Source organism: Papilio xuthus, unplaced genomic scaffold (genome assembly GCF_000836235.2).
Source record: "Papilio xuthus unplaced genomic scaffold, Pxut_1.1 DF828142.1, whole genome shotgun sequence".
NCBI lineage: Eukaryota > Metazoa > Arthropoda > Insecta > Lepidoptera > Papilionidae > Papilio > Papilio xuthus.
The window spans coordinates 1,383,579-1,408,660 of NW_013530507.1; the positions used below are offsets into that span (position 1 = coordinate 1,383,579).

The 25,082-nt window shown below is 33.5% G+C and overlaps 1 protein-coding gene across 1 annotated transcript in view; it reads left to right on the forward strand.

The window, feature by feature from the left end:
* LOC106114322 (putative phosphatidate phosphatase) overlaps positions 1 to 25,082 on the forward strand; it is a 60,779-nt gene continuing 35,697 nt past the window's right edge. Inside the window, exons 1-2 of the mRNA XM_013307477.1 lie at positions 1 to 243; positions 19,870 to 20,021. Coding sequence (XP_013162931.1) covers positions 147 to 243; positions 19,870 to 20,021 — 249 coding nt within the window. The 5' untranslated portion in view covers positions 1 to 146. The remainder of the gene's footprint in view (positions 244 to 19,869; positions 20,022 to 25,082) is intronic.

Here is a 25,082-nt window from a genome sequence, read left to right on the forward strand (position 1 = left end):
TTCCCGGCAACAGTCGGCGCGCGCATGCGCTACGTGTTTGACGTGTCTTATGTTGTCAGTTGACAGTTCATTTCATTCGCGTTTACATGTTTGACGTTTAGAAAGAGTAGTTTTCTGGATTTTTATTTTAATTCGAGTGTTTTATAATGGAAAGAAATTCTCGCAATCATTCGTCGACAATGGACCGTGACTCGAGAATGATTATACGAAAAATTCTGTTGGATTTCCTTATTTTGTTTTGCAGTAAGTTTAAAAATTTGCATATTTTTTATCGCATTATATCAAAATATTCTTACTTCAGTTAAAGTTTTTTGTTGTAATTACACAATTGTGACCTTGAACTGTTTTCGCTTCCCCTATTAATATTTTTAGTGGTATCTAGTTAGGATGTAGTCGTGCAATATATTTTAAAAACTAGGACGTCAGTTGCAATGTGATAAGAAGCATTATTTAACTTTTTGCCGCATATAATTATTCTAGATATTTGCACTGAATTCAGTTATCTTTTGATTAAAAATATATGTCACAGAATTAAAGTTTTCATAGAACTAATACTTATACAATCAGCGCAAGATTTTTTATATTAAAACTATTTTAATCCTATCTTTTAAAAAATACTGGCAAAATATATTTTTAAACACTAATAATATTTTGCTTTTTATTTTGTTACTACAACAAACTTAAGTTATAAAAACTTTTTACTGGAGAGCAGTTTACTGTTGTATTTAATAATATTTCTTATTCCATTAATTTTACTAAGGTAATCCTACCTGTATGTTAAAACCTATTTATTCTTAATTATGAAACATATATAAGTAATATATATTAATCCCACACTCAACAGTAATTGATTTTTTATCTTCTAATTTAAACCGACAAACTTTCAACCTTTGTATAAAGTTATAGGAATTATACAACCATGAATATCATAGTTTAATATATTTGCCATTTTAATATCAATATAGTAGATAAGGAGCATTAAATGAACAGAATAAAGGACCCTTGTGTACCCAGTTCCTAGAATCTGCAGTAAAACACTGCACTTATGTGTTTGTACAAAAAAAATCCTTGACTGTCAGTCGAGTACATACAATAAATTGTCTGTCTGTAACAAATGTTTTGTTCATATTAATTATATGTAAATTAAGGTTTATGATGCTAAGATAATTAAATCTAGAGATTTTCTACTAAAGGGTTTTTCAGTGTTAGAATATAAATGGTCTTCTAAAGTATAACAGATTCATACAGAGTAAAATTTTTTGGAAGGATTTTGTGGCTTTTAATAAAGTGGTTACTCTTCCAATTTTTGGTTGGGTTGAATTGGTAATGTAAGATAAAACAATTTGATACTAAAATCTACCTCCTTATTATATTTTAGACCTTTCAATGTAAAAAAAAATCTATTTGGAATGAAAACTATTGGAAAGCTTTAATAAATATAAATTTAGTTTATTTTTTAATTTATCATAAAACTGCGTAATGTCCCCTATGAGAAACCAAGCCGAAAATATAGCTTTGAGGTACTATCGGGGAATCTGGCGATATTCTACATTGTAACAGACGACGCGGATAGGACGTAGTTTTGTATCTGTACGAACAATGGGTTACTGCTATATGGCTAATGCTTTTTACTAGAACGCCGTCGTTTGCACAACACACTGTACTAATTGCCTATTTTTAACAAAATAGGCATGTTTCTGTAAGTGGAACACCGCAAAGTGTCATGACTGTACTTCATAATGCTTTGGTATAAGTTTATTCATAGAAAATATTATAACGTCGATGTTAAGGGCGTTTTCAATTCACTTGTTGAATTTGTACTAGTAGATAAAGTGCTTTAATTAAATCTCTCCACTTTCAAATGTTGCCAAGAATGTAATCAAGAGGGATCGAATACTAATTACATGTTTCTATAAGCCGCATTAACTAAAATAATACTAATATTGTTTTTGCTACAAAAATAATTGCAATAAAACGGAATAAAAAGTATTTTTTATGATTAAAATTATTTACTTGTTCTATGTCACTTTTTGTTATAACGTGTTTGATGTTTCTATTTGTTTAACGTTAACGTTAATTTTGACACATTTTTCCTGTGACTTTGGATCGCTTTAATTATCTTTTGACGTTGGATATGGATATTTTGAGACCGACCTATTTTATTCACTGAACATCTTTCCGGCATAGTTGATTCAACACTGTTATATTTTTGTCATAGAAATTGTTCTTTTCTTTCTATAAAATCATCATTGTCATATTTTTCCCTATGGAGTGTCAGCACAGTATGTACACTTTCATAAATCTCGATTAGCCGTCATATCTTCCTCCTTACGCATATCCTCTTTCTCACAATCCATCCATACATGTATAAAATATTGACTTATAATAGTAACAGACCGTCTACATTATACCAGTTCCGGAGGAATGGGCGAACTGGCCTGAAAAGTAAAACTTCATCCCAATTATCGATCAGACTGGCTTACTGACTTTAGTGGGTGTCTTCATTAGGGCAGTTGTTAACACTGATTTCGAGCGCGGCTTACTGAGCTGGCATAATGAAAACGGGGCATAATAACAGTAATTACTTCAAAAAAAGTTGACTGTTAGACATCTGTAGCACAACTGTCGATCATTTTTAATTGCTTTATGATTGTCAATTTTTGGATTTATATCGTGCCAATAAAACTACTGTCGCTCTAGTTTTGTTCATGCCATCTGTTTGTCCGCTAATTCCTAAAAGCTTAGTGGTACTAATTGACAAAAACAACGTAAAGATATTGTCCCTATTTTATTTATAACTGACAAAAATAATGAGGGTTTCGTATTTGTAAAGTAATTTCGTCATATCTTACTTATTACTATCTTACTAATATTATAAATGCGAATGTTTGGATGGATGTTTGTTTGAAGGTATATCCAGAACGATAGGACGGATCTCGATGAAAGTTGGCTTAGATGTGGAATACAGTCTGGAAGAACACAAAGGCTACTTATTAAGTTTTTTCAATTCCGTGCGGACGGAGTCGCGGGCGACAACTAATTAATAATAAATGGCAGCGTAGAAAATTAAAAAGAAATCACTGTAACCTTTTCGTTAACCGTTATTTGTGACGTTACATTGCGGATATAGCAAATTAACAGTTTGGGTTCGCGCATTAACGCGTCGCTTCAATGCGCACCCGCAGTTCCCAGACGGACAGTGGGCGCATTCAGCGACCGTATTAAGTAGGAATAGTGTGACCAAACTTTAAGTGAGCAACACGGGATAAACGCAAAATGTGCAAAAAATTATCAAGAAAAAGTGCGTTAAACTTAGCAGTTGTTATAACTGACACTAATTAGAAACACATAATTACTTTTTATAGCTCTGTTGCGAGAAATAATAGCTTGTTTATTGCAAATAAATAGTGCATATTAATTCTTATCTATAAGTGCGTACACGCTATAATGTTGTTTGAATTAGTTGCCAGTCGACTCCGTCCGCATGGAATTAAAAAAAAACTAAGATGAAATGTTCTATTATCTTTATTGTGATAAATTGAAAAACTAAAATATTTAGGTACCCTAATTTGCATATGGGACTATACTAAAATAGCTCTGTTGTTTGGTGACCGTAATGTAATGACCCTGTCTGTCCCGATTCCCGATGCACTCGGAAACGTTCGATTGTGTATTTGTTAATGTCTGACATGCATTTGTCGGCGGTTCGAGTCGCCATTGCGTAGGAGTTGTTTGTTGATTGTGCTCAGTATATGGGAGCTGTTCGAGATGCCTTACTGTATTGAAATAAAAAAAATAATCCAGCTGTGTGACCTTGAAATAGTAACAAAGATCTATTGACTGACTTATTTTTAAATTTTGAAGTTGCCTTCGTTTGGTAATGAATCAGAATTAAATGAGGCTTGAAATATATATTTTTTTTAATTGTGGTAAATGACCTCATTTCCAGTATAAAATAACCAGTACTTTCTACATAAAGAAATTAAAGTTACAAAGAAAAGAATCCAGTTTTTTAATGTTTATCGCTCATAGTAATGTAAGTGGAACGCAATTCGTTGATGTTTCGTGACAGATAATGCTCAGTTAATTGCCAACATTACAACTCGTTAGTTATCTGTGGCAAGCCCAATCCCCCGCCGTGGGCTGTGCACAGGATGTGAACCACTGCCACAATCGGCCGCCAAACAATCTGGCAGGTAATTGCTGCGCTGTCAAAACATCCGACGCTATCCCGTGACCTGTCAGATTAACCGTATCCGTTAAAGAGGTCCTTTATATGTTATACTGGCTGCCAGCAAGTTGTGCCTGAAAAAAAAACTCGCTCTGTTATGGCGGCCGGTTTTACCGCCACTTTTTGACAGCTGTCAGAAAATTACTCGTACATTACTTTTTATTTAATTCAATGTAACCATTACCATATTTATCAGAGAAAGATGTATTGTTTTTATTTTATTAAAAGCAAATCTTACTCATATTATAAATGCGAATGTTTAGATGGATGGATGTTTATTTGAAGATATCTTGAGAACGGCTGTATGGACCTTGCTGAAATTTAGCATAGATATAGAAAATAGTCTAGAAGAACACATATGTTACTAATTACTTTTTTTTTAATAACGCACGGACGGAGTCGCGGGCTACAGCTATTTGCCTTCATATGCCTTTCAGCTTTTAATTTTTGTAATATACACTCGACAAAGCGCAACATCTTAAGTGGTGTATCGTCACTAAAACTCGTTATCTTTACGGTTAAAACATGCTTCGTCGACAATTACTGGCGGAATGTCTTTTGGTAGATTTGCCGCCACTAAAGAACCATAGATTATATTAAAAACAGATGTTACAGATCATCATATTTTAACACTTAAACATTTCGGATCTTAATTGGCGTCCATCTAAAAATAGGCTTACTCTTAAAAGAATATAATGATACTTGAGACTATTAGTACCTAAAACAATACTTAATTTTTTTAATGAAATCGTTTAACCTAACAAACTAAATTGTCTTTTAAAAAAATATGTCATAGTTCTTAAAAGTCTATAATTAATTTCACTTTACATTTACGAACGCACCGCTTAATGTCAAAGTTAATGTTATATCGTTAATTAATTAATAACAATTACTCTATGAACCTAAATGTAATTAATTAATTACATATCAGTCAGAATTGCGTGTGGCGGTCGTGTACATCACTTGCTGATTAATTGTACAAGTCGAGCTCGCGGTTGTGACGTCACAACTTGTAGAATGTTAACTATAAATAACAAATGTATTTAAGAATACAAAGATAGTATAAGAAATATTCAGCTATTTTAAGTTAGGAAAGCGATTTATATTTATAAACGATGCTAATAAAAATGACAAGTAAGTTGATCAATGATTAAAAAGACAAAGTTTACCATAGAATAAAGACCTACACATGGCTTCTTTAATCTATGACGATTTTTGCGTATGGTACTGTACTAGAAAAATTTCGTTTTCGTAATTTGGCGGCGCTTCAGTTCCCACGTGTGCTGACGCCGAGTCAATATTTGAGGCGTTATCAACTCTTATGTTACACTTCATATACAGCTGTATCCGTTCTCACTTTGCCCCAATTTCTAATGTTAACCTAAATAAACTCGTTGACTTGATAATCCAAAAAACATTCGAAGTTTTAGTCACAATTTCACGCTATAAACGGCGAATCTTGACTGAACTGAAGATTTTGTTTCAGTTACTAGCTGTCGCTCGCGACTCCGTTCGTGCTGAATTAAAAAAAAACTTAATTGGTAGCTTATGTGTTCTCTCAGGCCATGTTTTACATCTCTACCAAATTTCACCGAGATGTATGCAGCCGTTCCGGTGATACCTTCAAACAAACAGCCATCCATCAAATCATTCCCATTTATAATATAAGTAAGATATCGTCGACATTTTTATTTGCTTATGTGTGAAAGTATTCGTTTCCAAATATGTATAGCAACTGAATAAACTCATATTACGATTCCATAACGTAATCAAGAGTCAATTTCTTTATCGCTTGTTATTTTTATTCTGTAACCTTATAACCGCGCGTCTTTCAATCGACTCAAGTGGCAGAGATATGGCAACATTTATATGCAGTCAACTAAATTGAATAATATTACAAGAAACACCTAATTAAATTTAGGGATACTTTACTTGTGTAGCTTAAAAACTTATGTTGCGATGTCCCGAATAAACCTAACCTTTGAAATGGCGTGTAATTTGCTCTAATTTCAAAGATAGGATTAATTTCAATATTTTGTAAGTTCTCATGTGAAGACGCGACAATTTCCTAGTATAAGTAAATTTTTCCATAAAAATGTAATTTGTAATAAAGTTTGCAAATATTATGCATAAACAAACAAACATACAGTCAAGTAAAATGTAAACGACATGCATTGAATATTAAGTAAAGTTATTTTTATATGTTGTCATCGTTGCCTAATAAAATATGTGAAGCCACAGCATTCGTAGAATTTATGAAGTTAATAAAAATATTTGTACAAGCGTAAATTGATATTAAAATAAAGACCTACGTTCATGCTGGATTTCCCGTTAGGCCGTTCGCCCTATCATTAATCGGATTGACTGGTAGATCGATCGGCCCAACGGGAAAAACAACTAAGCAGATACTGCCGTTTTTTTCCAAATAGAACGAAAGATATGGCAATTCTAGTCAATAAATCTACAGTAACTTTACTATAGATTTGTGATTGTAGTTGTTATATCGCATGCAAGTATTTCTGCATGTGGTTTAGCTGCCGTTGTACCTTAACATATGTAGGATTAGAATACGGAATAGTAATAAGCAATTTACTCGTGCGTACTAGTATGGTACGATTTCTATTGTATTTGTAATTATCCCCTAAACGCAATAAAAATCGGTTAAGTGATTTTTACTATTCAAAAGTGGCAGAATGCGTAAAAATGACGTGCAATGCAAATGTAATACAATCGTTGGTAGCAATTGTATTGGTACGCATGAACACTTGAAGGGAAATGTTTTCATGTCAGTAAAAGTCTTTATACGCCCATTGGATATCAACTGTTAATACAGGAATTCTTCTACAAACTAAACATTTGTAGACGTAGCTTAATCTAACCTAACATAACCTAACAAGTGAGAAAAAGAGCAGTTGCTTGTCATTTAATAACTGTATGCTTCTACATTTTATTGCGTTTTCCACTCAAAATAGGTATTTTGAATTTGGTGTGTTATCTCATTCGATAGTTTCTTTCCTATTTAAACTCTGAAATTAATAGTCAGTGAAAGCTCTCATTACGCGGAAGAGGATGTAGTAATTAATGCTAATTGTACATTCGATATCGGCTAAGGATATACGAGTAGTCCACTAGTGGGACGTAACAATTGGGTAATGCTTTAGTTATGAGTGCATAATTCGCCCACGCGTCATTTGTAAGCAGGAAGACTTCGTTTAGAACTCTTTGGTACACCAATTTAAAAAGTCGCATGACATATCTAGGATTATTCATACGTAGGAATAAGGCAAACAGGTCATCCAATGTTTATTCTTTGCAGATTCAGAGAGAGGCCACACGATCATTTTTTTTTGTTTTAACACTATTACACTTAAGGATGTACAATCAGTTGTGAAGATATATGTCGATATAACGGTTGATTTCGACCAATCGATGTCGGCCACTCATCTATCGACAAATAGTTGTTGACCTACCCAATTCACCGAACAAGTTATGATTTACGTAGGCGGTAATGACAGATTGTTGATTGTTTCCGAATGCCATCTGTACAATCGATGTCGATAATAAAAGCACTTTAAATCGAGAACTGGTATCTCGATTAGAATTTCGGTTGTATGTTTAGTATAAATATACCGATAGGGTTGTGACGGTTATGATTTTTATATTAAGAACTATCGATTAATTTTGATTTTGAACACTTTAGTTACCAATGATTAAATTAATGTTAACTTTGTTATTGTTAATAATCGAAACTTTTTATTCAATCTCCTTGTAAGTATTGTATTTTGACCCAACTCAACCTTTTTATCGATTTATAATTTTATCTTCTGGATTTTTTTGTAGTGTTGATTTCAAAGCTATAACTTATGATAATCAATTAATATAACTTATAGAAGTATAGGAACGTTAGACGGTCTTTCAAGTTAATTATTACCTACCTCTGCACTTATTATGCGTCTTCAATAGATGTTTCATCACTGAGGCATTGTTGGAATATAATTACACTCTACTACTTTTTCTGACTGCAGCTCTTCTTACAGTTGCATAAGTGTAAAGTGTTGTAAACAAATTAGACTCAATAAGCAGCTCAGGAATAGATCTTAGCTTCATTGCATTATTTTACTTCTCGTGGTTTTTGTATGATATTAAAGCTTGTATTTTTAAACATGAAATACGTAAAAAAAAGTGGGACATCTTTATCAATTTGTCAGTTTAAAACGACTGACGTCATGCCGCGTTTACGCTATGTAAATTGGCTTCCAACTGTTAGTCGAATAAATTTTGGTAGTTTCTATTCTACTTATTTGTTATAACTACGTGGATGCCGTCTTGAAAGGCACGTTTAAAGCTTGTGTGGGTAATTTGCACTTATTAATTTAAACTATGTAGGGAGTGATTTTACTCTCACGGATCCTTAACAAGACCTAACCATTGCCTACGAATAAGAAAGAAGCAACATACTCGATAGAGTTGGGAAAAATAGCCCCCTATTACTAGCTTCCTTTGAATACTGAAGAGCAAAATGCACAGTGGTTGAGAAATGCAGTTCGTTTATAATTCACAGAGGAACTAGTATTGTTAGGCCCCTTTTCGCCTCAATTCCGAGCTCTGGATAACTCGAAATACACTCCTATTGATAGGGAGGAAGCCACGGAATTATTGCATCCGCGCGTCTAATTGTGTCGGCCAATTTAGTTTCGTGCTCCAAAGGGAAGTGGCTACTTGAAAATTGTACGTAATGCGATGTTATGATCGGTGAAGTGCTCGCCAACAGGCTCATTTCCAGCCTCTCTAACGTTCGACTGGTTTACGATTAATGTCTTATGATTGTAGATATCAGTTAAGTGCCTCAGAAGAAAACATATCAAAAACCTTGACACTTGAAAATTTACTCTATGCATATCAAGGAACTTCATGGGAAAACTTCCCCCACAACTTGATACTTTATACAAAGTTCTGATATCCATGAGCATTAGCGAGATATTACTAGATGTGGTATTTTAGTATAGGACCAAACAGCATAACTTTATAAAATACCAGAAGACTACTATTAAAATATTGTGGGAAGACATCGTAGATCAAACAAACCTATCATTTAAATATACTGTTGTAAGGCCCCTATTTGCTTGTACATATCCAAATGATGAATGTACAACTAGAATCGTCATATTCAATTGTCTCAATGAAATTAATGCAATCAACATTGATAAATCAACTTCAAATGTTATCGTCTTGTCGTCTTGACTAATGAAATAAAATGCTTCACACAGACTCTTGTCTTTCGAACGATGAAGAATAATTAATGCCCTCGGAAGATTTATGGGTTCTTAATGCTGCGCCTACACGATCAGACCTTATCATGTTCGAATCTTGCTGCAAACGACAGGTAACTACGTCTAATAGATGCATTGCATTTTGAAACTTAACTCCTGTAAGGAAAATTCATTTTGCAATCGTAAGCAAGTTTCAATTTGCAACCATATTTCTCTTGTGCATTGCATGGATAAAATTCTCGGTGCAATTAGTAAGTGTTATTTGTTATTAATTGATGTTTGGATTTTTGTTTTTATTTTGTAACGGTTTAATGCTTGTATTGCTGGAGTAATTTTACTGATTGTAAGTTACTCTTACCTTTAATGTTCTTTTTTTCTGCAAAAGTTTCTGCAAATACTGGCATGGTAACTTGAACTTCTGATCAGCCTATATCTTTAGGTATCGTAAGTAGGTTTACTTTATTTCATATTAATTCCTTACAGATCTATAATCATGCGCTTATTCTACGTTCAATAGTGTAGAAATTGTTATTTGGAGTTTTAGAACACTCATGGGGAGGTCTTCTAGGTATGTTATAAGTATGAATAATACAAAAAGGATGTATAATTAATTTTATATTTCCTCTAAGTGTATTCGAAGACGGTATCATTTACCATAATGCATTGAACATTGTTCCTCAAGTAACTCACAATGGCAACACAATGAATGTAGATGCTATCTGACATATTGTTGGCGTTATTGATGTTGGCAGTACCGCCTCTGCCGCCTCCGCGGAGCAATAATTGTTACAGCTCCGGGATATACATTCGATACCAATATACTAGTGACAATATGATTTGTTTCGACTATTAGTAACCAAAGTGTTATATAAGATGAATCTTCTATTAGATGGTTTGAGTTATTGAACTGAAGTTTTAATCATATTTTATATCTTTTCTTTTTATAGTCTACCTGTCGCCCGCAACTCCGTCCGCACGCAATTAAAAAATCTTAATTAGTACCACGTGTTCTTCCACACTATGTTCTATATCTGTGTTAATATTCGCATTTTTAATATTAATAATATTTGTATAATAATGTCGCCTTCTGGCAAGTAAGTGGAAGAGGTTTTTCTACTGGAGGGGATTGATAAAGGGTATTCCTCTCGTTCAATATCTAAGAGAGACAAAGTTTCTGCAACAATAATGGTTTGCTGCTGCTAATATTGACTTATGTGGCAACCCTTGAATTGTGCCTTATTTAAAAAATCGTACAATGTAGCAACCCTATTAGCGACATAGATTCTGTCTTTTTGTTCGCAAGTGCGACCTCGTTTGTATTGTGCGTGTAGAGAGAGGAGTTTGAAATCAGTGCGTGAAGCGCAAAAGCAGAAATTCGTTCCACATCAGTTTTATTTCATTTACACTATAAAATGTAGTTTACAACTTTTCGCTTTTATAGCGTCAAACAAACATGGTATTTGTAATGTAGAAATTATTGAATAGTAAAAGTTAAGAACAAATCTTGTTAATTCGTGTCTGTTTGTCTTGTAAATGAAACCCAAAATTTTAAGTTAACTTCTACTATTATGGTTTCCTTAACAACACAAAATATACGTGATTATAAAACGCCACTTCCCTTTTATATTTTCCTTTTGCGATACCAAAATAACTCGATTGCATGATTTGTACTTGTAATTCGAGAATCGATTAACAATTGCAACTGTTTAATTGTATTTATAAACATTGAATGAAATTGAATTAACGAGGGCAAGTGCGAAATAGAACGCGATGTTTAGTCGATGAATGATGAATGGTTAACAGGGAAAATAATTATATCGATTTAACGGGAAATTCTAGTCTATGGCCGTAAGGTATGGGGTACTTTTTATGGGAGTGGGTTGTTCTCAATTACTTCTAAAGAGACTTTTTTGATAACCTGAGACTGTGTCTTATGATATTAACACGTTAAACGCCGCTCCGGTCACCGGTGACCGAATCCCTGCCTGTATTTAAGCGCCCCGGAGGGCACGTGTGACCTCATGAAGTTTTTTTTTAATATCCGCGTAACCCAGCTTCTGATTGAACCCTTAACTAGACATATTTTAAATATTCGACATTACGCATCTGTTTCCAGCATAAATATTTTTAGTGATTTTTCTATTTTCGAGTGCTTCAAGAAATTAACTTAACTACATCGTATTTCGAGATTTGACGTGCTTTTGGGCAGAGATCTTCAATTTTCATTAATTCTCGATGTAAGTTTGCGGTGAATAGTTTTGTTGGCTTATAAAATCGCCTACACTCGGTCATTGCTTTGTATTTTCTGACTCATCAATACGCGCCGCGTTCGATCAATGTCAATGTCAAGCCATGCGCTCACAGACAGCGCGTTATGTTCTGTTTACTATTCATAGTGCTTTTATAGATCCATTTTGCCAGGAGTTTCCATTGCCAAATACATGTCCAGAAATTTATTGTTTTCTCTATTTTATCAAAGGGAATGAGAGGGACAATATGTTGTTGTTCAGGTGTTTCCTCAGTTGGTTAAGGCAAATAGAATAGGGTTTTGTAATTTTCGGAGACTTTAATGTTTTATTTCATGTTATAAGTGCCTTTAACATTGCCTTCTTAAGTCTGGCTGTTTTATAATGCAGCTGTTATTTAATTAAGTGTTCTTGTTTACCCAGTTGGTAAAACCATTCTTACGATCTATGAATGATCCTTCAGATCCAAGAGTCCGAATGTTCTACTGTTTAATGGTGTATTTTAACAACCGCCCGAGCGCGGGGAATAAAGTCTGCCTGAAGATTTACGAGGGGTTTTATTGTGGTGTGAATGGATTGGAACTAGTGTGAATGTTGCCGTCTCTATGGTATTTATGGGTAGTGAGGGACCATCGACTCGTCTCGAGGTTTATGTCGTTAATTATTTAACGACTTACATCGAATTTATTCCCTCTTCTGTTTCAATGTTTTTATAATTTAGTAGCTTTTTATCGAGTGTTTTGCTGTTTGTTTATCAATGCTTTTTATTAGACTATCTGCCGCACTCAGTGATTAAGTACTCACAAAGGGTTTATTTAATGTAAATTTCTGATACTAAATCTACGTTAAGGTACATGGCCAATTCATCTTAATATCATCATCATCACACATTTATCAAAAGGATCATAATAATATGCGGTAACCTCTTAATCATCGTCTTTCGTTGACTTTAACTAGCTTCTAAATTTGGAAGCCAATTAAGTGACTTGATGTTGATAAATGAATGATGGAAATAAATATTACATTTCTACACGTAACAAAGATTATCTTAGAAGTATGATGAAATATTATTTAACTAAAACATCAAGACATTTTATCACATGATTTTAGATATCGTTTTGAAGTGACTTGATATTAGTTGTGACTATTTCTATGTTTGAAATTATCGCTTCAATTTTATTTATAAATTAAGATTGTCTGGAAGAATCGACAGCATGGATATTGTTATTTGAAGGTTAAGTACAAGAAATGTTTTAATTGTAAAAGAATGTTCCTTTCAAATAGATTTATTTATTACTCATAAATATCGTAAAAACTGCCGCCCTATATTGAAACCGTTCATCGTAAGCCGGGCATCATTGAAGCTTGATAAAACACGACTTACCACTTAGTATTATGTCTTTAAAATTCGAAAGCTGAACCGAAGGGTCGGGGGATTTGTTTCTCGGCACGCGGTCGCGGTATGGCTTGTTCATTGTCATTATAATTTATGTTAACGAGGTGCCTCGGAAGTCGGTGACGAGTTCTGACGGGACCACATTTGTTAGGAAGGTCACACACTGCGTCTTTTTGAAGCAGTGCAAACGCTCGTTTGGCGAGCATATGTGTCGATATCGATATAGTGGTGTGTTTTCATCAAAAAATCGTCTGATAATATCGATTTAATTGGGTTACATGGAGGCTATAGCAACCCTGAATAATACGCGATGTCGCATCTATACAGTCTCAAGTCTGCATCGTTTCTATATCGTGTTACAATAGACGCGATGCAAAATAGTAGTTACATGAACCTATACTATTCGTTGACATGGTCTGCGGCAATGAAGCAATTTTCGACTGTTGTAAAAATACTCATACGCGACCGCTCTAAAGCTTTGCTGCAATTAGGTCTCGATGCTCTGTGATGGCCAACGACTAATTGTATTCAAACATTCGTTAACGCTCACACTGAGTCCTTTGTTCTGTCTTTAGCGGTTAAACCTAAGCTTCTTTTTGTCGATTTTCATAATTGTTTAAATCATTTCATTGATTTATGACTTCTATAAGAAGTATAATTAATTTTCTAATTATTTATTGTCTATAACGACTAAAACATTTAGGAATACTGAAGTTTAAATAAAGTCGGTCGTTACAAAAGCGTGCCGTAAACGGCCGCGGTTTACCGCAAATTGTTATAATAATTTTGTTTCTTAAACCAATAGCTATAGATTTTATTGGATTAATTAATTTTTACATGATTTTAATCATTCATTATTCAATAATCAATCAGTCTTTTCATATATATATATATATATATATATATATATATATATATATATATATATATATATATATATATATATATATATATATATATATATATATATACGTACTATTTTGTAGAAATCAAATAAATCAAGCAATATTGCTTTGGCAGATGTTACATCGTCAGAAATTAAAGTTCATATGATATCAAATCCCAAAAAAAGTCCCGACAAGCCTGTCCGCATCAGAATTCGTTGGTTTATTATTTTATTGGACGATAATATTGAAAAACAAACGCAGGGGCTCGCATCCCGCAGGAGTGGGGTCAATGGATCGACTGCATTAAATGACCAGAGCGTTTATTACGTGTGCTGATGGCAACTAATCACTAGCGCCACTTGATATCGTCTAAAACGATTTTATATGTAGATGATTACTTATTGTTGAAAAGGTTTCAGAATTAATTATCTTCCTTTTTACTAATAAATGGATGGATGTTTGTTTGAGGGTATCTCCAAAAAGGTTATATAGATCTCGCCGAAATTTGGCGTAGATGTAGATCATTGTCTAGAAGAATACATAGGCTACTAATGTAGTTTTTTAATTCCGCACGAACGGAGTTGCGGGTGGCAGCTAGTAATTAAAAATGAGAGGGATGACAAAATGTTATACGACGTCGGAACTCTTACAGTTAACTTATATTTAGTTTTTATGTAATTTATTTAATAAAAATTGTTACAAAAGCTAGTAATAATTTCACAGTTTATAAGAACAATCTCATAATGAACTATTAATGATTAAGGATTTCATTACAAAATGTATTTATCAGTAATCGATTGCTATCACAGTACGTAATACCCCTTTAGTTGTCGAGGAAACAGCGCGTCCATTCATGCAGTAATCGTTCTTTTTACTTCGAGGGCCATACAAACCGTACAACCAAGTTTATTATCGTGGCAACGCAACCCGAAACGTATATTGTAACTCTTGTTTTGACTGCTCATTTGAATAATAATTCAATATCTAATACTAACCGTTTATCAAACATATTTCTTTTCGATTTGAAATTTCAAACGCTTCTCAATACCAATATTGAATTCTTTGAGCGACTCGATAGTTTTTTTTCGTCTAAAGTCGTTATTAATAAAAATTCCGATACGTATTTGGTTTTGTCTTTATGTTTTAAACAAAAGATTCTTTAAAATTATTTATTTGGATATTATTGACAGAAATTAAATAAGAGACAATTTCAAATGATTTTTTTCTATTTTTGGTACTTCTCATACAAAGATTGTCGAGTTATGGATGTAAAAAAATGAAATATGTTACTAATTTATTATTGTTAAATGCAAAAAACAAAAGAATCTTATCAATGAAAGATTCTATTTTCCATCGCAATAATAAAGTAGACGATTTTGATCTTTATCAGTTAGATATTAGAGTTTATTTACTTGTTTGTGTAACAAATAAGTTTTTGTTTAGATGAACTGTAACGTAATACATTTGTGCAATCGTTATTGACCGAAGACATCCTTCCAACCGGTCCTCAGTCCTCAGTTCTTACGTCGGAACCGGCTATAGTCTGTTTCACTATTTTATATACATGTCATCGACCCGGCTTTGCCTGATATCTTAATTGATTAAAAATAAATCTTACTAATATGATAATTTCAAATGCTTCGATGGATTGATGTTTGTTAGAAGATATTTCGAGAATGGTTGCATGGAACTCGCTAAAATTTGGCATAAATGTAGAACATAGTATGGAAGAACACATACTAATTAAGTTTTTTTTTTAATTCTAACACGGACGGACTTGCAGGCGATAGTAGTGAAATGTTTATTTTAAATGGAATCTCTTTTTATTGATAGTAAATTGACTATAGAATTTTTTGGTACTAATACAGGAAAAGGGAAATTACGTCAACAGAATGTAATATATATACTCCAACGTTAACGTTAACCGTTAACCAATTAGTTTTTCTTATTAAAAAATATAGATCTGAAATTACAAAAAACTCTATTTAATTATATTATTTTTAATTTATACCTTATCACTAATGCTAAAGAGTTTATTTTAAACCATTCTATTAATTTTGGGTGTCTGCTTAGGTTTCGGAGTTGCCTTAAATCATAGTTATCAGTTTTATTAGACGTCGCTATAAATATTGTTGTATGAGAAATTTTTATGAAAATATTTATACTTTTTTTTATGTCATCATGATTAGTGTTAATGGCTTATTTTAAAACTTTCGTGTAATTTTTATCTGTAATAAATAGTTTTTATATCCCTATTAATTATTTTATTGCTTTATTTAAGACGTTGTTAGTCCAGTAGTCAAAGAGTTCAGTGTCTTTGACTATAGAGAAATAGACTAAGCAGGCAAACGCTGTTGTACTGTATAAGTCCTGCCAGTTTTCACGGGACGTTAAGTGAATATGAAAATCACCAATAGGTAGGCTAGACAGGTCTTGTCATTTAAAAGTCAAAGTTTACAGTACACTTCTCCTTTGCTTCTGTTGAAAATGGAATATAATATTTTTATTAATTGTTTTATGCAGTGACGATTTAATTAAAAACCGCAAATCAATATTCTACAATGAGTGATATCTATTTATTATTTTCTATTAAGTATATCAGAATTTTAATTTTATAAGCGTATTTTTCCTTGACTGTACAAACTATGGGAAAACCGTGTCCGTGAGATGAAATAATTGCTCCTGATAAAAAGCAGTGAATTTAATTTATAGCTGAGTAATATTCAACAAAAATAATAATTGGATAAGTTTTTTAGGCACTAAAGTTATGGGCCGCGGATGAGAGCGAAAGCGTGCCCGTGGTCCCGTCCCGATGCGTTGGAGGAACAGAGGGGTTTAGTGGGTATGCCTCCGCTATGGAGGAGAATACCACATAACTACCGCGTCCCCCCGGGGCGCGGAGTATGCATAAAGCATTCCCCTCTGAAAAAAAAGGCACTAAAGTTATAGGTACGTAATTTGGTAATAGGCTGACCTGTAATATAGCAGATCGTAAGGTACGATGTTATGAATAAGAATAGTACATAACAATGTTGTAAATCAAGAATTTTAACAACGCTCATAAACTTAGAAAACAACAGTAAATCTTATTTGATATGAGGTCGTAATCTGATCTTACGTCGACTAGATAACGTGAGCGACGGGTCATTGACCCAATTAGGACGTGATGACTCATAATAGTCGTTTACTATAGACCATATTTTCCTTGTGTATTTTTATTTCAAGGTAGCATGTATGTACACATATTTGCGAATATACACTTGAATATTTTTTTTCCTTTTAATTTGCTGTTGACAATCGTTCTCTCTTTGCGAAAAAATTGTCTATTATTCAAATAGCTATTCAACTTAAGCAATACCCAAGGGTTACAAGAGATCGCTATATCTATAAATAGGAACTAATTGATAAGCTTACAATTTGGCGGTAATTTCATTAAGAAAATATTGACTGTTAGGTGAGAAAGCAAATATTTTGGTATCCAACACCGCGTTGTCGATTCCCTGCTATGTCTATACAGTTGCAACCAAGATTTTGTCACTCTGTTTGTTCTGTTGTAACGGTGCGCTGTTTGATTGGCACAATTTACTACTCAGCACGTGTTTCAATATGACGAGTAAACCTATCATGTAACTTGAGTTGCCAAGTCGGTAAACCTAATAGCCGGACAGACCAGCCAGTTTGGCCGATCATTTGGGTAAAAAAGCCCGACACCCAATGCGACCGTCATTCTACTCTCGTTGCCTGCGCTCGGCCACTGTCGTTTGCGAAATTTAAAAAGCCTAACAAAAGCCGGTCATCACCGGTTAATGAGTACAATCGCTTGGTCGTTTTCCAAGCAAAGATATCTAAATATGTTTTAATAAGGTATTCGACAAGTGACCGTGGGTTTCTGAGACGAAAATCCCCTTTAATTCAGATTATTATCCCATTCAAAGATAATGACAGGGATGACGATATGTTTTATACAGAGATTTTAGTCTCAGAAATCAACAGTGAATGACTCACATTTCATTGAGTTAACGAGATGCAGCTACGAAGACAAATCCGTCGTTTTCTTGACACGAATAACTCGACTCCTTTTGTTGCGTCGCGGTGCGGTGACGGCAAACAGCTGGTAAATGCAATGTAGTATGACAAATTTATCTGGCCCGTTCGTGTTTTCTGTCACAAAATATATAAAAACCTACTTAAACACAAATGACACACAACAAACATAATAAGACGTCACGCCTTTCGAATAACCGATTATTTAGAAAAAAAATAATCATGATATCCACATTTGTGTTTCTTCTTATTCCCCTGCCAACCCGTATATAAACCTATTGTTATCTCAGCTTTCCCAGTACGAAATGAAAGGATGGATGAGACCATATATTTGTGCAAGTGAAAACACTTGGATAGTTCTGCTGTTGTACTGCTGTCGTTTTTTTAATGACAATTTGGAATGCAATTACAAGTGGTGTCGGTTGAGGCAGATGTTGAAGCGGCATGTCACGCTCTGCTTCCTAATACCGTAGGGGGAATTGGGGCTGAATTATCCTTCCGCATTACATTGTCACGTTTAATATAGACCGTTAATTCGACCTTATGCTATTCACGATCGAAAATATTCGATCTGAACCTATTTTTGCGGATCCGTGTTAATTACATTTTTAATTAGTTTCATTCAAATGTAACCAAGTTAAAGTCACACTTATAACCTCAGCGCTATAACCGCTCATAAAATAAGTGAGCTACGTATGTTTTATAACCTAAGATAAGAAGTTACTCTTAATACAGAGAAAAATAAACAATTACTCACTGTCGCATCGAAGAAACTGTTTAATTTAATTTATCACTCTTAATTTAAACATTCTACAATACGCTAACAGCTTTTTTATGATTCAAGCTAACAACAGTACCGTTAAATTCAAATAAAATTCTCAATTTTTATAGCCTACTAGCGCTTTTAATAAATACTTAAAACCCGACTTTTATTACTTTACTACTAATGGACGGATAAGACTGTAGGTCGGAAATTCTATTTTAACACTTTAATTCTACAATCTTCCCTTTAATCTATTTAAATATCTATACATTTATTAAAAACTAGCTGGCACACGCGACTACGTTCGCGCGGAATTAAAAAGAAATTAAATAGTAGCCTATGTGTTCTTCCAGACTATGTTCTATGCAAAATTTTAGCGGGATGCGTTCAGTCGTTCTGAAGATACAAACAAACATCCATCCATCTATATCCTTTCTCATTTATAATATTAGTCCGATTTTTCTATTGTTTTTTTTAATACTTTTGCATCTAATTTCCATTTATGATGTGCTCATTGAAATAGTTTGCCCATAATTTTTTGTAAAAACGTACCGTGAAACAATGGTTTATTTTTTCTCCCTCAGGGGTCGTTGTGAACCCCACGGCCCAATTTAAATTCTCGACTGTTTTTACATCCTAATGTTGTAACATTGATTGGGCGTTTGATTTATGTTGTGTTTCCTAATTTTGTTGTAGGCCATATAATTTATTTTTATAAAATATTACTATTAAGGAATGTTTATTCGTGATGGATGTATTTTTGTTTGAACCCTGGTTTTCACATTTTTTCTACAGGCTGTTTAATGAAAACAACAATCTTATCCTTTGTGTTTTTGCTATTGTAAAAGATGTGGTATGAATTATTAGACATTTGCTTTTATTGGGCAGTCAAATTAAGATCAACATGAAAGAGCGGAAAAAGTTGTTTATAGAATTCTTCTAGTTGTAAACATCAATGGCTGTTTCTTACAAATAAATCGAATCAATGTTAAAATTATGTTAAATTTAATTGTGTTTATTTTCTTGTTTCAGTTGGATTTATGATCCTCGCGTTCTACCTATGGGGTGATCCGTACAAGCGTGGTTTCTTCTGCGACGATGAGTCCCTCAAGCATCCCTACAAAGACTCCACTGTTACTAACATCATGCTGTATATCGTCGGACTTGGTGTTCCTGTGTTTACGGTAATTAACAATTCTTATATCAATTTTATTTAACTGCAAAATAAAGGTCTTTGTGTCGGAGAATTTTCTTTTCTAGTGTCAATTTTATCATGCAGCAGGCATGTCTTATAAAGTAATGTTCGGAAGATATTTCATTATCTACCTAAAGATATGTCAAGTAATAAATTATTCAAACTTTCGTGAGTTATCGTAAAAATATAAGTTTATATAATGTCCCACGAATGTTTCCACCGCGTCCGCGAAACAATACCAGTCCCACTTACCCTGATGAAGGGCCCCCGATGAGCTCGAAACTAGTCGGTGCCACCGGACGAATAACGGACGAACAAAGACGACTATTTCAAGTGTGTCAAACAGTGGTAGATCCCGCTTTAACATCTTCGCACGAATTGGCCCGTCTCGTCCAGTGAAATACCACGACCGAACAGAAGACAGGCGTGAAGTGGAAGCAATTCCGCGTTTCGTTTGATGAGTGTGCGTTCCGGAGGCCAAATTTAATCCTCTTTCCCTTCCCACCTTTTTTCTTATAAGGAAAAGATGGGAAGTGGAAGTGGACTTTCCGGATGAAAGGATGCATGGGAAGGGAACATATTTTCTTTTTGTGCATCCTCTCCTCCGTCGGTTAAAGGTAGGTAACGCATATGCAATTGCGTATGTCTATGGGCAACGGTCACTTCGCTATTTCAGCGATTTCAGGTGGCCGCTCGCTCGTTTGCCACCTTATGATATAAAAAAGAAGTGAATTAGTTAGAAAGTTAGTAAAGATCATTAAATTTAGGAATCATAATTAAATTTTCTAGTATTAAAGTCTCTTGATAAGGATACTATCGTCTCTAGAAACACTCTCTTCCTAGTATTACAATATCTTTCAATGTTTGTTTATAAATATTCCATTGCATAAAACAGTATTTGTATGCTGGAGAGTTAAGTAAAAGCCATGTCAAATGTAAATCAAAGAAAATATTGACTTTGAATGTTTTAAAATCCATTATCCTCGCTTGAACACGTTCGAACAAATCTCCTTTGCATGCGTAAATGTAACTGGGTTTCGACTGTCGTAATACTTATATTGAAACATATTGTTGTTCTGGTTTTTTCAAAGTAAATGTGAGAGAGGACAATATGTGAACAAGATACCCTACATTTGTCACCCATATTAATGGAGCTTAATGAATGTTTCATATCAGTGCAAGGGTTCATGGGCGTACAAATATTTACTTTAAAACGATCACAATTATCTGTTTGCTTTACCATTTTGTTGGCTTCTTATCGTACCTATTATCGATGTTAACCCGATTTTCGTCGGTTTTGTAAGATTAGACAAGGTTTAGGGGATTACTAAGACATGATAGTATGACAGTACTTCCGTAGTTAGTATCTTAGTGAATAATTAGATCACTTTAGAAGGATTACTATGACTTGAAGTATTACAGTGCTTCCGTAGTCAGTATTTTACCGTAGGTTTCTGAGTCCAAATCTCAATTTAAAGTATATTTTTATCTCTGTGGTGTTGTCAAAAACAATGACAGGGATGACGTCATGTTTATACAGATTTTGGTCTCAAAAACCCAGGTTAAAAAGAAAAAGTCTTTTGTATTTAATTTGTTTTAACGTTTAATGTTAATCTATACTTTAAAAACATTTACTTTCTTTGCATATGAAACAGTATTACTTTGCATTAGTAATGATAGCTAGGAAGGAAAATCTTAAATTCTATCATTAATTTTATAGTTTAATGATAATGAGATAATGATGTATAATTTCTTGGAATAGTTCGATAAATGTTCATCATTTAAATTTCTTGACTCCTTTATGTGAATCAAATGATCAGTATCCATAAAATGGAATAGGTTACGTTTCCCGCTCAAATCGCTATCAATGACACAATCAATGAACCGATACTGATGAACCCATGTCACAGTAAAGATTATAAGATACAGTCCAGTCAAAATCCCACGGAACGACTCATCTATTTTATTACCGTTCAAATTAATGATCCATTTATATGGTAATGATAATATATAAATTAAATTAAAAACACCGTCCGGGAATATCTACTTAAGAAGGAATTTCTTGACAATGTTAATCATTATTAAAATAAAGGCTTTCACATTACGGGATTGATAAATGGTATTGGTACTGTCGAACCTGGACTAGTAAGAAACTCGGATGAGCAAGAAACTTCTAAAGCGAGAAAAATGTCGCAGTCCCTTGGACTCTCCCTTATTATCAAGTTCTGACTGTACTCTTAAAAATATTTTTCATGTCGATTTCTAATACGGTTATATTTTGTATTAAAATCTTTTTTCAGCAACGACGTGTTTCTACATTTAAGGAAAAAGTTTGATCTTTTTCAAAACTGGCTGTTTATAAATATTTATGCTTCATAAAATTTATTTTCCACAAAATTTCTAGTAGGTTTTATTAGTTTATCAGTTTTCTAGTATTAATTTACTGGTTTAATTAACAGTCGATTTCTCTGGAAATAAACAGGTTATTAGTCACTTTTATTTTCCCAGACATGCGGCTATAACTTTTCCTCAACAAATTGCGAGATATAGCACCTAATTATATCTTATAATCTGTGGGTTTCTGAGGTTAAAAATCCCCGTTTAAAACATATGGTTATCTGTTTTTTTTATTACAGACTAAATGTCGCCCGCGACTCCGTCTGCGTGGAATAAAAAAAATTAAATTAGTTCCCGGCAATTATTCGATTTTTTCTCATCTTTTAAACCTTCCCTAGACCTCCACGAATATTTCAAGACCAAGATAAGATTAATCCGTTCTGCCGTTCTCGAGTTTTAGCGAGACTAATAAACTGCGATTGTTTTTTATTTTATCACAGATAATGACAGGGATGACGATTTACAGAGATTGCAGGTTTCGGAAACCCTTCGTATATCGGTTTCATTTATCGTTTTTTACGTATTTATACCTATACTAGTTTATAAAATCCGAAACCACGAATGTATGTAGAGTATAAATAAAATAAAAAAATAATTTTGTTTGACCTTTTGTCTGACCTTGACCGAGGCAAAGAAACTCTTTGGCATACTGCCTAATATTCTCCTCCAATTCTTTTCTATTTCACTAGAAGCGCCAAAGTTTATCATTATATTTGTCTAGTTTTATGATGCCGTTATTTTTAGTTTAGTCATCTTATAAAACATTACTGGAGAGGTCTAGACGTAAATATTTCTAGCATTTTAACCTAGATACCTAAGTATCGTAAGCAACTGGCTATCTCTTTCTCTTCAATTCTTTTAAGTAAATATTGACATTTCTTTTAACGAAAATTTTTACTCTCACGGCCATAAATACCCTATTATCATCCGATGTTCACGGCATAGATAGTGATCTACACCAATATTTGCTTTCCATTTACGTGTTTGTCTGAGCTATCTACCTTTGTGGTGTAGTAAACAAAGCAAGGGATTTGTACATTATCTATTGTGACGTCCGTTGAGAGAAGTCTACGAGATTTTGTAAGCTGGCGCCTTACGGTACACTTATGTTTGTTTTAGATTTTGTTGTATCTTGAAGCTTGGTTTTATTATTTTATGTTAGATATAAGATAAAGTTATTTAATATTGACGTTGGAAGATTAAATGCATTCAAAAAATTCCAACATTATTTAATGTTAGATTTCGAAACAATGTTAAGCTTTTTATCACGTGAAAGTGTTGAATATTCATTTGCGTATTAACGTTAATTCATTGCATCATCGAAATTGGTTCATTATTCGCCCAAAAACCACTAAGACTTTCCAAACAAAAATCAATTGATTTTAATCTAAACAGTTTACGTTAACATATAGAAGTATTGTAACCGTGTCATTGCCGTCTCGTAATCTATATTTAGCATCCGGACGCATGCGGGTCATATATTTTCTATTTCTGTATGCTTTTCCGCGAGTGTTCTATAAATAGAGTGAATCTTATCGATTTCTAACATAATTTATATCGTCACAACAATCATGAGTACAACTAAGCTTTGATGAATACTTTGTAGTTATTTGTCTATTGCATTTTCTATTCTGAAGGTGTTCATAACTTATTTTCTTAACAATCTTATTTTGTCTAATATTTTAGAAGCGATTTGGATTCGCAAGACTAGGACATTACGTTTACTTTATATATTCTTCAAATTATACTAATTTAGCTAATTTTTATTTTTACTTTTTCATGAAATTTCTACACTCCCTTTAATTGGTGAACGTCGATTTAAATTTGTTAAACATTTACTTATACATTAGAAGTTTGTACGGTCATTCAGTTTATTCTTGAAGAAAAACAATTTAATAGAACTTAACACCTCGTATATATCATTGACCGTTGGGTTCTGAGAAAAAAATCTCAGACTATCAACAATATGTTTTAAACTGTTATGATCTCAGAAACCCACGGTTAGTCTCCGGTGTGTAACATTATTCTTAATTCAGTGCTCTCTTCTTATAAGTGACGTTTACGATCATTAAAGTGAGATTCTGAACTATTCTTGCTGCGTTTACGAGGCGCGCGCACGTGCATCGTTTTATGTTGCTTTGCTTACATAATTATAATTATCTCTTTTATATTTATTAGCTTAAGCGTGTTTGTGTTTGTAATATTTCTTATAACATCTTCATTCTTTGTTATTATAACACGTCAAATGTTCAACATTCTTAACCGTACCACTTTTGATAGCATCAGCAGTTAATAATTATAAATAATGTCATTCCAAATTCTTGCTGGAGATAAAAAAAATACCTTGCTTCTCTTTTAATCGGAACTTTATTTTTTCTGTCTCGCTCTTTATACTTCTATCTCTCTTACACTTTATCCTCTGTCTGATGATCTCACACATAGCTAACTAGCTGTCGCCCGCGACCGCGTCCTTGTTCATCCAGACTATGTTCTTTATCTATGCCAAATTTCAGCGATATCCACGGAGCCGTTCCGGCGATACCTTCAGACGAATATCCATCCATCCATCTAAACACTCGGATTAATAACATCTATACATGACGAAAGTCTGTTTTTCTGTTTCTGCTTGCTTTGTAATTACATTTAGGTTTGA